The 16,503-nt window shown below is 42.1% G+C and overlaps 2 protein-coding genes across 2 annotated transcripts; one reads left to right on the top strand and one right to left on the bottom strand.

The window, feature by feature from the left end:
• The first annotated feature begins 2,802 nt into the window (after nt 1–2,802).
• Nucleotides 2,803–4,723, top strand: LOC311142150 (uncharacterized protein). The gene is made up of 3 exons (XM_084177742.1): nt 2,803–3,475; nt 3,607–4,026; nt 4,459–4,723. The coding sequence occupies exons 1-3, from the start codon at nt 3,377–3,379 to the stop codon at nt 4,486–4,488; spliced, it is 549 nt and encodes a 182-aa protein (XP_084033868.1). The 5' UTR covers nt 2,803–3,376; the 3' UTR covers nt 4,489–4,723.
• A 4,501-nt stretch (nt 4,724–9,224) lies between these two features.
• On the bottom strand, nt 9,225–13,464 carry LOC311142643 (uncharacterized protein; the record flags this gene model as incomplete). Its single annotated transcript, XM_084178298.1, has 4 exons — nt 9,225–10,128; nt 10,376–10,523; nt 10,899–11,144; nt 13,413–13,464. 4 exons carry the CDS (start codon nt 13,462–13,464, stop codon nt 9,639–9,641), a joined length of 936 nt encoding a protein of 311 aa, XP_084034424.1. The 3' UTR covers nt 9,225–9,638.
• Between the last annotated feature and the right edge of the window lie 3,039 nt (nt 13,465–16,503).

Genomic DNA, 16,503 nt, shown 5'->3' with positions numbered 1-16,503 from the left:
CTCTACAGATGCCATTAAGGCAAAATGGGAGGAAGAACTAGGGACTGATATTTCGGTGGCAGACTGGGAGGATAGCTTGGAGTATATCCACACCTGCTCCATTAACTCCAGACATCGTCTCATACAATTTAAGGTATTACACAGATTACACTACTCCAAAACTAAACTGCATAGGATATTTCCTGATACATCCCCTATGTGTGATAAATGTCAGGCTGAGCAGGGTACACTACTCCACTGCTTTGCCCTATGCTCTAGTCTGTATGGTTATTGGTGTGGAATATTTGGGGTCCTCTCTGAAGTTCTGGAGACTTCAATAGACCCAGACCCGCTTCTGATAATCCTGGGAGTGTCCGATTCCCTAAACGGATTAACCAACTCCCAAAAACAACTCATCTCTTACAGTCTCATTTCGGCAAAAAAATTAATCTTGTTGTTTTGGAAAAGGAGGGAAGCGCCCTCTACCAAATTATGGCTCAGCGAAGTGGCAAAAACTGTACACTTAGAAAGAATTAGATATATTCTGAACAATAAATTATCAACATTTGATCAAATCTGGCAGCCTTTCCTCTCTTACCTGGACCAGTCGGTGCTGTGAATTTGTACTTTTTAACGCACTCTCAATTGTCATATTGTAATCTACCTTTGGGCAGCGTGTGCTGGCCCTGACACTCGAGCAGTCGGGAGGGGAATAGGGTGGAATAGGGGGGGATAAGTGGGGGGGGTTACATATACCCTTTTTCTTTCTACCTGTCCCTGTTCTGTATGTCGTGTTTTGTAATATTTGTTTTGTGTCCAGAACTCTGGGTCTTGTTGTTCATGTCTGTTCTCTTATGTTTAGATAAGAACTGTACACATGTCTTTCATACCTATACACCATTCTTGTGTGTGTTCAATAAAAAAATATTTGAACAGAGAAATGCTAAAGAATCCTACAGTATGGAAAGTCTTTAGCCCCATCCCTAATGTTATGGGAGTTGCATTTATTGCATTTCAATACACTTGCATTTTCAATTACCCATAAATTACTCACTACTTGTACAACTATGTTGGATTGCCTAAATATTCAACATTTTCTTGACAGTCAATGCCAGTGTATTCTATGGCTGCCCTAAGTACATGCCTTTGTCTGTCTCCTCAGTCTGGAAGGGTGACTCGGCTGATGGATAGAAATGATGATGGGGTGATCTCATCCTCCAACTCTGATGACATCTCTATCTACTCCTTCACTGACTGTGAATCTGAGGTAAGACAGTTGTACACCATGTCTTTGTTGAGTGACATCACTGTAAGGAGAATAGTCTCTGACTAGTTGACTCTGATACCCAGTCTGATGATGAGGATCATGAAAGGAGGACACCACTGCTGAAAGTGAAGGATGAGGAGGATGGAAAGGTGACAAGGCTTAAAGTGAGGGATATAGTAGAGGACGACGATCTTTCTCTCCACTCCTTCGATGAGTCAGACTTTCTGGTATGTTCTGCAGCATGTATTTGAGTAACTCTTTGACTGAATGTGGAGAATGGACTATGACCAACTAGCTCTCTGACACACAGTGTGATAATGGCAATGATGCCTCTGCTGAGGACAGTCCAGGGCCTTCAAAGGAACCACTGAGAAAAGGGGCTTCACTGAAGGACCCTCGACTGGTAGGCTCTTACGTGTGTGTGTGTGTGTGTGTGTGTGTGTGTGTGTGTGTTAGTGGTGCGCGGGTCAGCTGTTTGTTCAACCGAACCCACCCGCAATTGCTAATAACCCATCCGCAACCGCCCGACTATATGTGATAAAGTAAAAATCTGAGGCCCGCACCTGACCCTAACCCGCAAATATAGAACACCGTCAGAACGATTTCTTAGCAGGGGGTGCAGGATTTTTTTGTGCCTAGTTTGGATATGTTTCTGCTTATAATTTCCAACATTTTGGTAGGCTATTTGTTAGTCAACTTGTCTATAATTAGATAGAAGACTAAATAAACCAAAAACTTTTAGGGATCAAGAAGAAAATGCAATAACTTAAGATCAAAAGGGAAACATTTTCTGTGCAAAATTTCCAAATGACATCAGTTTGACGGGTTGAAAACGACCAGACATGTTTCTGATAAGATTTCAGTTTGGCTTGGATGCACATTTTATGTGGTTGAAATATTATCAGCTTTTATGATGCTGATAAAGCAGTCCCTAGCTGCGCATTTGCATTCCCTCAAGATGCTGAAAGAAATCATATTTCTCCACTGCTGTTCCTGAGTCAAAATAAAGCCTACATTTGGTGTAGCCTATCATTTTACTGCAAGAAATGCTTAATTCTGCAGGAGTTAATATTAAGACTGTGAGAGGTTAAAGATCTACAGTCAGTGTCCAGATTTCAGTTTCCATTTAACCCATCTGAACAGTAGGCTGTTTGTTCCGTTGACGTGCCATAGGCCTATTTGAATCCCCCTCTTGTGACTGTCGAATTTCTATAGTGCCTCACAATCATCACACATAACATAGGCACTGCCATCATCCTCTTTTAACACTTCACCAAATATTTTCCAAACATTACTTTTCTGGCCGTCCCTTCTTTATTTTCAACTTTCCATTTCGTAGCTTTTCTCTTATTGAATTAAAGCGTTTGGTGATTGGTGTGTAGTCTATCTGGCGCGCGTCAAGTTATGCCCTAAAGTTTAGGCTTACACACTAATGCCAAATAGCCTATAGATATAACTTGCACAATAATTATACATTTATGGATTTTTTTATGTATTGTTTTCTGTTTATTCAACAATATTTCATGACCCTAAATCCCCCGCCCTGTCGATATAACCGCAGGACTTCTGGTTATGAGTCAACCCGCGCATCACTAGTGTGTGTCACATCTCAATTGTTTGACCCGATGTCTGTACATATTATTGTGGCCAAACCCAACATCCCTCTCCCTGCCTCTGTGAGTGCCCTGAAGAAGGTGTCACGCCAGATGGAGGTGGTCCCTTCTGTCCGGCCCTGCAGGCAGCAGCTGGACAAGAAGACACAGTGGACCAACACCAATGAGGAGAGCCTGAGGAGAATTAAAGAAAACCTGGCCTCCATAGAGCTTGACCTGGAGGAAGGCCTGAAGACGGTCAATGACGGTCTGGACATCAACCAAGAGAGGCAGAAGAAGAATGAGGGATGCTTCAGAGCCTGGATTGAGAAGTGGATGGGGAGGAGGAAGGATGAAAGACTGAGGGATGAAGATGTGAATAGGGAAGACAATGGGAGGAGGGGCGAGGAGTTGAGGGCACTGATCCAAGTGATGAAGAGAAACTGCAGCAAAATGAGATCTTGAGGCAGTAGACCTGGACAGTTGGCTGAATGACTTGGAAAGGTTGAAAGTGGCTTTCAAGAAATGCACTGGAGAGATGGCCGAAATGGTAGAGAGCATGGCAGAAATGAAGACCAGCATAGCCAAGAACAGGCTCCTCAAGCTTGAAAAAAAGAAGTATGAAGTCCAGCGCTTTGTAAGTTACTCTTACTTATTGAGTGTAGTCATGTATCTAATGTATTTATAGATTAGTTATACAGTATATCTAGAGATTGTGTATAACATAGCACTGTCCTGACAGTTTGTTTGTTGTTTCTGGTATTACAGAGCCCAGGGAAAGTCTCTGGTCCTGTGCCTGGCCAGACTTGCCTTTCTCCTCTTGTGACCTCAGCACCCTGGACCCTGGCTGAAGCCCTACGGGCCCTGCCCTCTCCAGAGGATGTCCCAAAGCCTCTGACTCCTCCCAGCCCTGTCCCTGTCATTGTTGCTCCGCCTGCTGTGGAGTACTTACCATACCACCACAGCCCTCGCCTGGCCCCAATCACCAACCTGAGCGAGAACGGTAGGAAGCTGCTCCAGAAAATGTCAGGAGTGGCCCCACAGGTGAGAGGAAATACAGAAAGCCCTTGCCTGGCCCCCATCACCAATACAGGAAGCCCTCGCCTGGCCCCCATCACCAACCTGAGTGAGAACAGCAGGAAGCTGCTCCAGGAAATGGCGCAGAAAATGACAGGAGTGTACCCACAGGTGAGAGGAAACAGGAAGGGGATATTGGCCATATGTCCTACAGTATATCATAACTCTAGATATCGTAGCTCAAGAGTAGAAAATAGCCATAAGCTTATATTACTTTATCTCCTTGTCCAAAATATTCAGGAAGGGAAGGTCAAAAGGAAAAAGGGCAAGGCAAAAAAGCGAGTGAAGCAAGAGCAGGCTAGTAACATGAAGCAGGTGGAAAATGTTGGAGAAAGTAAGGAGGACAAGAAAGAGGAAAATAAGAGTCTGAGGAAGAGGTGAGGAAATAGAAGAAGGAGAAGTAGAACATAACAAGGGCATTTTTGAGATTTATAGAAATAGAATGAGGTAGAGAATTATAGAAATAGAATGAGGTAGCAGAGAAAGAGCAGCTATCTGATGTGTAAGTGAAAACTACTATTTATTGTCCTGTTTGATTGACAGGTTTCTCCAGTGGCTGCTGCCCAAACTTAGATGTTTGAATAAATAATGGCCATCTACTACTACAACACACACACACACAGATATTTTGAGTATTGCTTACTCCTCCAATACACACAGAAACTTAATTTCAGACACAGGAACTATGTTTAGAAAAATACACATATTGGTCTCGTTCTAATATTTTGAGACATGCACTATTCTTTAAAATAAAAAAACTACAAAAAATGTTTGAAATATGCATTTTCAATAAAGCTTTTGAAATTGCAATTATTTGTGTCAGACTGTTTTTTTGTTCATTAATTACAGCAAGGGAACAATTATTGTAGTGACATTACATGACATGTTATGTACCAGTGGGTGTTTTATATTCTGCTGTCCTGCACTGGATCCCACTGTAGGTGGCAGTAGTGCACAAAATAGTTGGTTTGCTCACCAGAAACCCAACCAGGCAGAGAGACTATTGTTACCATGCAACGAGCAGATGCTTCAGTGCAGGGTTGCCATGTCCGCAGTTTTGCTAACATTTGGGCTACTTTGAAAACGATGTCGCGGGGGGTAAACATGGCATTTCTTCAAACAAAACATATTTTTCACTGTGACCTGCTGCTGACTACCAGGCAGTGAGCAGGCAGGTTGTTACTGAATGAGCAGTAGGAAGGGGGAGGGCCGTGTTCATTCAAAAATCATGTCAAACACTATTATTGCAACTTATTATGTGAGTTGTTAAGCATATTTTTACTCCTGAACTTATTTAGGCTTGCCATAACAAATGGGTTGAATACATATTGACTCAAGACATTTCAGCTTTTCATTTTTTATAGCTTTCTAAACATTTCTAAAAACATAATTCCACTTTGACATTATGGGGTGTTGTGTGTAGGTCAGTGACAGAAAATCTCAATTTATTCCATTTTAAATTCAGGCTGTAACACAACAAAATGTGGGTGTGAATACTTCCTGAAGGCACAGTACATGTACAAGCTTTGAGGGTTTTTTGAAAGAGAAAATCCATCATTATTGTGTGCCTACTGTAAATATGGCTGCCACTTGTCTTTTCCTAGGAATGCTCGGAACATGGCGCGGGATGTGCAGAATTCCTTCTATGACATCGTTGAGGAGGTGGGAGGTCTCACACACACACAGGCTGTGGCTTACATCAAGAAGCTGATGACCAAGGGCCGCTACTCTCAGGACGTGTGGAGCTAAGGAAGATTAAGTTAACGTTACAGCACACCCTCACAACCCCATATGTTAACCTATTTCTTTCGGGTGGAGGGTGAGTGGTAACGGAAAACAGTTTTAAACTGTTTTTGGAGGTAACGTGTCAGCACATAATCACTAAATGGAAAGACGTATGAATGAATGTTTGTTGTACTTATTGTCTTGTTGTGTAATCTTACTGACAGCATTTTGTAGAGACTCGTGCTGAGAGGTAGTGCAATTCATTCAAGATTGGTTGGGAATGGGCTCATACTCCAAATCGACCCCTAACCCCCAGGCCTTTCATGTACACTGAACAAAATATAAACGCAACATGTAAAGTGTTGGTCCCATGTTTCATGAGCTGAAATAAAAGATCCCAGACATTTTCCATCCACACAAAAAGCTTATTTCTCTCAAATTTTGTGCACGTGTAACCACGCCAGCCCAGGACCTCCACATCCGGCTCCTTCACCTGTGGGATCGTCTGAGACCAACCACCCGGACAGCTGATGAATCTGTGGGTTTGCACAACAGAATAATTTCTGCACAAACTGTCAGTAACCGTCTCAGGGAAGCTAATCTGCATGCTCGTCGTCCTCACCAGGGTCTTGACCTGACTGCAGTTTGGCGTCGTAACTGACTTCTGTGGGCAAATGCTCACCTTCGATAGCAACTGGCATGCTGGAGAAGTGTGCTCTTCACGGATGAATCCCGGTTTCAACTGTACCAGGTAGAAGTCAGCGTGTATGGCGCCATGTGGGCGAGCGGTTTGCTGATGTCAACATTGTGGACAGAGTGCCCCGTGGTGGTGGGGTTATGGTATGGACAGGCATAAGCTACGGACAATGAACACAATTGCATTTTAAATCGATGGCAATTTGAATGCACAGAGATACCGTGACGAGATCCTGAGGCCCATTGTCGTGCCATTCATCCGCCACCATCACCTCACGTTTCAGCACAATAATGCACGGCCCCATGTCACAAGGATCTGTTCACAATTTCTGGAAGCTGAAAATGTCCCAGTTCTTCCATGGCCTGCATACTCACCAGACATGTCACTGATTGAGCATGTTTGGGATGCTCTGGATTGACGTGTACGACAGCGTGTTCCATATCTGAATTCCCAGTCATGTGAAATCCATAGATTAGGGCCTAATTTATTCATTTCAATTGACTGATTTCCTTATATGAACTGTAACTCAGTAAAATCTTTGAAATAGTTGCATGTTGCGTTTATATTTTTGTTCAGTGTAGATTTGGTCCACGCGCTCCTTTTAAGGTTATGGAACATTTTGGAATAAACCAATAGATTTTTTTATAAAATAGAGTGCAGACCTTCATTGTTTCCCATCAGATTAGAAAAATTGGAGATATTATACATTGAATGTTACACATCGTTTTTGTAAGTGAAACTAGGCGCAAACAGAGGTGATTATGATATGAAATATTGCCTCTGGACGTTTATCATGCTGTGAAGATCCCCACAAGGCGATAAAAAAAGTAATATATTGTAAATTAACTCCTGAAATGTCTACGGCATTGAAAGCATTCTATATTTGCATCTTTAAATGTATTTACAAGTTCAACATGGCTGCCTATTCAGATGCACGAAGGTTGTGTAAATACAGAGAGCAGTGCAAGATTAGTCAAATATGCATACTAGTAGCACATTCATATTGTACCATGTACTGTACAATTCCTACATTTAAATTGCAGTAACTGTTTAGTCATTGAGCCTTGTTCTTCATCGGTTCATTAAACGAAAAGGTTGTAGATTAAATGGTGGTTTACTGTAAAAATGCCCAGGTGTTTTTTTCTCATGCTCTCCCACTGTAAGGCTTAGTACCGACTAGTTATGTTTAGCTGGACACTACCACGGCATTTAGGCAATGCAATATGTGTTGTATTGTATGTGCACTTGCAGTACAACATGAATACATCTATTAACTGTCATTTATTAACTGTCATTTATGTGTGTTCTGATAATCACTAATTCTGGGATATGTATATGTAAGAACTTTATCTAGTTTTATTTTCTTATGCTGATGGTTGAAAGCCTAAATACAAAATATTTACTTCAATTTTCTGAGGTTCTGTAACCGTATGAAATAGAATCAAGTGGATGATATACGGGTGATGTTCAGCAGTCTATCATTTTAGCACGTCATTTTGTGTTTCTTTTAATAGAGAAACCCTCAACTATTGTAGTGATACAGAATCAAATATGGTATGGTACATGTTGTCATTTAAATAAGAAATGTGCCTTTTTAAAATTGACCTGTGTTACATGACTCTTACCACTTGATCCAGTTTTATATGCAAAATAGCTATTTGTATATAAACAGTAACTTTAAAGCATGCATTTGTAAAGAAATAATAAATGGAGATCATTGATTTGCTTTATTTAGTTTTGGTTGTCATTTATGGCTTCTCTTTACTGTGCACGACTAGTTAATTTTCCAAAGATTACATCATAATCTGCCCTTGTAGCCCACACTCTTGATCACCTCACCCACTTGTCCCCTGCTTCTGAATTTCCAAAATTTTTGAACGATGCATTGCAAAACAAACTGAATGTAATGGATCTAATTTAGTGGTGAGTGGATGCTATTTTGTATTTTATTCTAAGAACACAGATACCTTAAAAGAAAGGTAGGTGCGTGGATCAGAAAACCAAACAGTATCTGGTGTGACCACCATTTCCCTCAAGCAGCACGACACATATCCTTCGCATTGAGTTGATCAGGCTGTTGATTGTGGCCTGTGGAATGTTGTGTCACTCTTCAACAGCTGTGCGAAGTTGCTGTTCATTGCTTGCCCATATCATAACCCCACCGCCACCATTGGGCACTCTGCTGGTCCTGGGGTGGCGTGGTTACACGTGGTCTGCGGTTGTGAGGCCGGTTGGACGTACTGCCAAATTCTCTAAAACGACGTTGGAGTCTGCTTATGGTACAGAAATGAATTTTAAATTCTCTCGCAACATCTCTGGTGGACATTTCTGCAGTCAGCATGCCAATTGCACGCTTCCTCAAAACTTGAGACATATGTAGCATTGTGTTGTGTGACAAAACTGCACATTTTAGAGTGGCTCTTTTATTGTCCCCAGCACAAGAAGCACCTGTGTAATGATCAAGCTGTTTAATCAGCTTCTTGATATGCTACACCTGTCAGGTGGATGGATTATCTTGGCAAAGGACAAATGCTCACTAACAGAGATTTAAACAAATTTGTATACAAAATTAGAGAAAGAAGCTTTTTGTACGTTTGGAAAATTTCTGGGATCTTTTATTTCAGCTCATGAAACATGGGACCAACACTTTACATGTTGCATTTATATTTTGTTAAGTGTAGTTAAGGGGGAAAAACTGATAATACATTAGTGTGATAAAAATGTTTAGTTTGAACTAAAAACTGTTCTGGTTTACTAAGGGTTTTGAAAAACGTTGTTTTAATCTAGGTTGTATAAATCAAGAGTACCAAGAGATTTGTCTACCGTATGTGTAAAAAAACACAAAGTACAAAACACACAAGCCAAAAGGAGTGGTCTTACAATCAACTGACAAGCAAACCCTTTATTGCATTGATTTGACCTTGAACATTCAGAGCCTGCTTGTATATTAAAACCAAAAACATCAGTGAAGAAAAAGTGGACCTTCAAGTACTGCCTCAAAACACTTGTCCAAGCATATTACATCTCAATGTATAACATGAGACAGAAAACACATTGAATGACAACTATGGGCTCGATTAAATCCGTATCGCCGTAGTTCAGAGCTATAGCGGCTTATAACCACACTGACATTTGTATTTTTTTAATGTTATTAGTTATACCAAGAGTTGACGTTTTTACAAGGATTGTGATTGCTGAAAATAGCACGCTTGAAATGTAAATGTAATTTCCGGTCTTCGCGAACATTGCCTTTACATTTCAATCGAGCTATAGCGAGTTTTGCCGTTACGGATTGAAGTCATCAATCTGTCAGTGAAGACACAGGTGCTCCTGGGTGAACCATCACAGATTCTGGCAGTGACTCCGGCATCTTTGCTGTGAAACTCTGGGGGGCACTGACAGACACAGACAGTGGACTGAGGTGGGAATGTTGAGAATGTGGATGTTGAGCCACTGGAGCCCAGTGACTGCTGGTTTGAGAGGCAGATGCATGCCCATGACTGAGTCCATGGCCGAAGCTGTGTTCGTGACTATGTCCATAACCTTGGCTGTGGCTGCAGCTGTGTCCATGTTCGTGACTATGTCCGTGACTTGGCCCAAAGCTATGCTTGAGGCCATATCCATGGTTGTGTCCGTAATAACCTGAGAGCTGAACAGTGCTCCCCTGTGTATAGTAGGAGTGGGCCCAGCCTTCAAATGTCTTTGGTGTGGTCTCGGTAGCCTGTAGGTTGGAGGTAAAGGACACTGGAGCGTAGGCTTGGACTGGGTAGGAGCCTGGGGTTGGAATGATTCTGCAATCAATGAGAACGTGGACAGAATTCAGAGAGCCTATCTATACCAGTAATTCTCTATCTAATCATGGGGGACCACTAGGTGCCTATTGTACAGTATTCAATTACAGCTGAGGATCATCAATTATAACTGCACCTCATTATACTGTAGTACATTATGTGCTCTGGCTTGCACACAGCAATTGTTATTTAATGACCTCTTGTCTTGTCTGATAAATGATATGTCTGGTGCTTTCTTAGTACTCACGGTGGGTGGACCGTCTTCCTTCTCTCCTCTGTTGATGCAGGGACATACAGGACACCAATGTTCCTCAGCAGCCTGAAAGGCATCTTCTTGTCCAGCACTGATGCCCTGGCATCGGACATGTCCAGAAGTGAGAGCCAGCCCTTTCCGTCTGTTTCACCAGTGCAAGTTAAGGAGAATGTGTGACGCAGTGATGCAATATTTTTTCTAAACAAACATGCCATAATGTTCAGCAGCAGGATTCATATACAACACCTATAACCTATTACCACTTAACTACACTACTAAGCACACTTATAAAGCTGTGACATACTGCAGAGGAGTGTATCAGTTATTTTGAACCACAATGAGGTTGGAGTAAGGATACAGATCCCCCCTGCGATGATGGCGATGGCATTGCAAAGGAAGACAGTGTGTGGGACCAAAAGTGTTATGATGAACAGAAACAGCCAGGGCAGGGCTAACATGGGTACAGTGACCCCGAAAAGAAAGCCCTTAACCATACGGGAGTGCACTGTGGCCATACCCATAAGGGAGAGGGACACTGGAATGAACCCCTCCACCTGGTTCTGGGCAGATGCACCAAACAGTAGCAGACCCAGTATGGTGTACAACACCCCTGTGCTGATAGAGAGCAGCAGAAACATGAGGAGGAACCGAACAGTGCCCACACTCTTCTCAATGCCTCCACAGAGGGGCACCAGAACCCCAATACTGAGGAGTAGCTGGGTCACTGTCTTGTGGTGGAAGGAGTATGTGATGAGCTTGTGCACTGCAAAGGAAGAGGAAAGGATTAAAACATAAATTATAGGGTTGACAGACATAAGCTACACTGGTGTGTTGTGCTGTAGCCTACTGCTGTAGCCTACTGGCACCATCTGTTACATTAGCTATAAGTTTTAATAATAATAATAATGTGGTCCTCTGTAGCTCAGCTGGTAGAGCACGGCGCTTGAAACGCCAAGGTAGTTGGTTCGATCCCCGGGACCACCCATACACAAAAAAATGTATGCACGCATGACTGTAAGTCGCTTTGGATAAAAGCGTCTGCTAAATGGCATATTATTATTATTATTATTATTATTATAATAATATGCCATTTAGCAGACGCTTTTATCCAAAGCGACTTACAGTCATGCGTGCATACATTTTTGTGTATGGGTGGTCCCGGGGATCGAACCCACTATCTTGGCGTTACAAGAGCCGTGCTCTACCAGCTGAGCTACAGAGGACCACCATTCTAGCAAGCTAGCTAACGTTACAACACTCTCATACAAAGTAGCTACTGAGCATATATAACTGTTGATTCACTCAGACCCTCCTAGCTAACTTACCATGCCCATTGCCAAAAACTGTCGTTCCAAGACTGAAGACATCCTCTGATAAACCGAAATATGTAGTGACAGTAAACAAAACAAATGATACTATAATGACAGCAACAATCCCACTCGTGAGCCTGAACTCAGGAGTAAAACTCTTGAACCTCTGAACCATATGTTTTAAAATTATTCGGGATATCATTTTGATGACCAATGCATATTTGTCAAACTAGTACTTGGATAATCAAGCACAATAATCAATCAACTTTTCCTCCAATATTGCGCAACACTTTAGCCAGATTGTAGGTAGCTAGCTAGCTAGAGGTTCCCACTAGATAACACAGCCACAAAGTACAAATAGGCTATATCGTAAAAATTAATGAAAACAAAAATAGGCTTTTTGGTCTTAATTTAAGGTTGGGCATAAGGTTAGCAGTGTGGTTAAGTTTAAAATCAGAGTTTAAGAAGATGAATTGTAGAAATAGGCGGGCAAGCTTGCTAAGCAAAAACAAATGTACTGGACTTCCGCATTTGGATTCGTCACAACCACAAAGTTGCTCAACTGTTGCTCAGATCATCAAGTGCTGCATTTGAAGACACTGCCACCTGCTGACATGTGCCTCAAATGTGATGATCAAAGAGTCCTCTACAGCCATTTCAGTTAGATAGCTAGATAGATTTTATTTGACAGTTATAAATTACGACCAGGGGGAGATACCACCAGTCCAGTCCCATACAAGCCTTTCCTGTGACGTATTATGCGCGCCCATAAAACTGTGACCTATTGTGACGTAACCAAGCATAAATTCACTACATAAACTGTGTTCAGCTTTGATATCATCAGTACAATCGCTTTCTTCAGTAAGGTTGTTTCAGGTGCATAGTCTGCCCTAGCTGACACTGTGCAGAGAATAAATACTACGATTGGAAACGGTTGGATAGACCCGTCCTTGGAGTTTAGAACGTCTGGTAGGCTCTTACATTCTTTGGTCCCAAATGGCACCCTGTAGTGTACTACTTTTGACCTGTGCCCATTGGGCTCAGGTCAAAATAAGTGCAATATATGGGCACTGGGGTGCCATTTGGGACATGCCCTTTATGCGTGTATGTGCCAGGATATGTTTTGTGCCAATCAATTGATGGAAATGTATCCCTCAGAAAGCAAGATGAATCATAATGATGAGAGAATCAAAAGAGCTTTAAGGCGCCGCCCTTATGTGGTAAATATCAAATATATATATATATTTAAAAAATCTTCTGTTTTTGTTATCACCTTTTAAATGGAGTGTTGTGTTGACAGTTGAATCCAGTGAGGGTGAACACCCCTGATTCTGTGATGTGGCCAACCGGCAAAGTGCGCAGAAGGCCAAGGCCTGTAAGTCAAATCTGACCTGAAAACAATAACACATAAACATTAGTTATGCTGCATGTACAAACTGCAGTTATCACAGTAAAAGCAAGTGCAGATATCCCTCCTTATCTAACCACATTTGAAATGGAATATTGTCTTGACAGTCTACATCAGTGCAGACCCCTCAGATCCACAAAAGGCCTGTATGTCACATTCAAATCAACCACATAACAGTAGCTACTTAAATTATTTATTGATAGCTACATCATTTATTTCCAAGTTATTTCCAAGGCCAAAATGAGCAAAAGAGTGTTACATTTTTTCTTTACTGTTCACAGCCAATCATTGTGAGCTGTGGGCAGGAACAGACATCTGGGGATGGATGGGACATCAATCCAGAGCCTCTTAGCCAGGTCAGACATCTCTGCTGTTCCCATAGAGACAGAACAGATAGATCAATCTGTTGATTCATATGGCCATTTTGGTTGGCTTGGTTGAATTGACAATCATTCATTAGAAATGCTAAAGAATCCTACAGTATGGAAAGTCTTTAGCCCTATCCCTAATGTTATGGGAGTTGCATTTATTGCATTTCAATACACTTGCATTTTCAATTACCCATAAATTACTCACTACTTGTACAACTATGTTGGATTGCCTAAATATTCAACATTTTCTTGACAGTCAATGCCAGTGTATTCTATGGCTGCCCTAAGTACATGCCTTTGTCTGTCTCCTCAGTCTGGAAGGGTGACTCGGCTGATGGATAGAAATTATGATGGGGTGATCTCATCCTCCAACTCTGACATCTCTATCTACTCCTTCACTGACTGTGAATCTGAGGTAAGACAGTTGTACACCATGTCTTTGTTGAGTGACATCACTGTAAAGAGATTAGTCTCTGACTAGTTTACTCTGATACACAGTCTGATGATGAGGATCATGAAAGGAGGACACCACCGCTGAAAGTGAAGGATGAGGAGGATGGAAAGCTGACAAGGCTTAAAGTGAGGGATATGGTAGAGGACGACGATCTTTCTCTCCAATCCTTCGATGAGTCAGACTTTCTGGTATGTTCTGCAGCATGTATTTGAGTAACTCTTTGACTGAATGTGAAGAATGGACTATGACCAACTAGCTCTATGACACACAGCGTGATAATGGCAATGATGCCTCTGCTGAGGACAGTCCAGGGCCTTCAAAGGAACCACTGAGAAAAGGGGCTTCACTGAAGGACCCTCGACTGGTAGGCTCTTACGTGTGTGTGTGTGTGTGTGTTAGTGGTGCGCGGGTCAGCTGTTTGTTCAACCGAACCCACCCGCAATTGCTAATAACCCAGCCGCAACCGCCCGACTATATGTGATAAAGTGAAAATCTGAGGCCCGCACCTGACCCTAACCCGCAAATATAGAACACCGTCAGAACGATTTCTTAGCAGGGGGTGCAGGATTTTTTTGTGCCTAATTTGGATATGTTTCTGCTTATAATTTCCAACATTTTGGTAGGCTATTTGTTAGTCAACTTGTCTATAATTAGAGAGAAGACTAAATAAACCAAAAACGTTTAGGGATCAAGAAGAAAATGCAATAACTCAAGAAAAAAAGGGAAACATTTTCTGTGCAAAATTTCCAAATGACATCAGTTTGACGGGTTGAAAACGACCAGACATGTTTCTGATAAGATTTCAGTTTGGCTTGGATGCACATTTTATGTGGTTGAAATATTATCAGCTTTTATGATGCTGATAAAGCAGTCCCTAGCTGCGCATTCGCATTCCCTCAAGATGCTGAAAGAAATCATATTTCTCCACTGCTGTTCCCGAGTCAAAATAAAGCCTACATTTGGTGTAGCCTATCATTTTACTGCAAGAAATGCTTAATTCTGCAGGAGTTAATATTAAGACTGTGAGAGGTTAAAGATCTACAGTCAGTGTCCAGATTTCAGTTTCCATTTAATCCATCTGAACAGTAGGCTGTTTGTTCCCTTGACGTGCCATAGGCCTATTTGAATCCCCCTCTTGTGACTGTCGAATTTCTATAGTGCCTCACAATCATCACACATAACATAGGCACTGCCATCATCCTCTTTTAACACTTCACCAAATATTTTCCAAACATTACTTTTCTGGCCGTCCCTTCTTTATTTTCAACTTTCCATTTCGTAGCTTTTCTCTTATTGAATTAAAGCGTTTGGTGATTGGTGTGTAGTCTATCTGGCGCGCGTCAAGTTATGCCCTAAAGTTTAGGCTTACGCACTAATGCCAAATAGCCTATAGATATAACTTGCACAATAATTATACATTTATGGATTTTTTAATGTATTGTTTTCTGTTTATTCAACAATATTTCATGACCCTAAATCCGCCGCCCTGTGGATATAACCGCGGGACTTCTGGTTATGAGTCAACCCGCGCATCACTAGTGTGTGTCACATCTCAATTGTTTGACCCTATGTCTGTACAGATTATTGTGGCCAAACCCAACATCCCTGTCATTGTTGCTCCGCATGCTGTGGAGTACTTACCATACCACCACAGCCCTCGCTGGCCCCAATCACCAACCTGAGCGAGAACGGTAGGAAGCTGCTCCAGAAAATGTCAGGAGTGGCCCCACAGGTGAGAGGAAATACAGAAAGCCCTTGCCTGGCCCCCATCACCAATACAGGAAGCCCTCGCCTGGCCCCCATCACCAACCTGAGTGAGAACAGCAGGAAGCTGCTCCAGGAAACGGCGCAGAAAATGGCAGGAGTGTACCCACAGGTGAGAGGAAATACAGAAAGCCCTTGCCTGGCCCCCATCACCAATAAAGGAAGCCCTCGCCTGGCCCCCATCACCAACCTGAGTGAGAACAGCAGGAAGCTGCTCCAGGAAACGGCGCAGAAAATGGCAGGAGTGTACCCACAGGTGAGAGGAAACAGGAAGGGGATATTGGCCATATGTCCTACAGTATATCATAACTCTAGATATTGTAGCTCAAGAGTAGAAAATAGCCATAAGCTTATATTACTTTATCTCCTTGTCCACATTATTCAGGAAGGGAAGGTCAAAAGGAAAAAGGGCAAGGCAAAAAAGAGAGTGAAGCAAGAGCAGGCTAGTAACATGAAGCAGGTGGAAAATGTTGGAGAAAGTAAGGAGGACAAGAAAGAGGAAAAGAAGAGTCTGAGGAAGAGGTGAGGAAATAGAAGAAGGAGAAGTAGAACATAACAAGGGCATTTTTGAGATTTATAGAAATAGAATGAGGTAGAGAATTATAGAAATAGAATGAGGTAGCAGAGAAAGAGCAGCTATCTGATGTGTAAGTGAAAACTACTATTTATTCTCCTGTTTGATTGACAGGTTTCTCCAGTGGCTGCTGCCCAAACTTAGATGTTTGAATAAATAATGGCCATCTACTACTACAACACACACACACACACAGATATTTTGAGTATTGCTTACTCCTCCAATACACACAGAAACTTAA

This window comes from Coregonus lavaretus (genome assembly GCF_964263955.1).
Source record: "Coregonus lavaretus genome assembly, chromosome: 15".
NCBI lineage: Eukaryota > Metazoa > Chordata > Actinopteri > Salmoniformes > Salmonidae > Coregonus > Coregonus lavaretus.
This window is presented reverse-complemented; position numbering and strand designations above follow the sequence as displayed.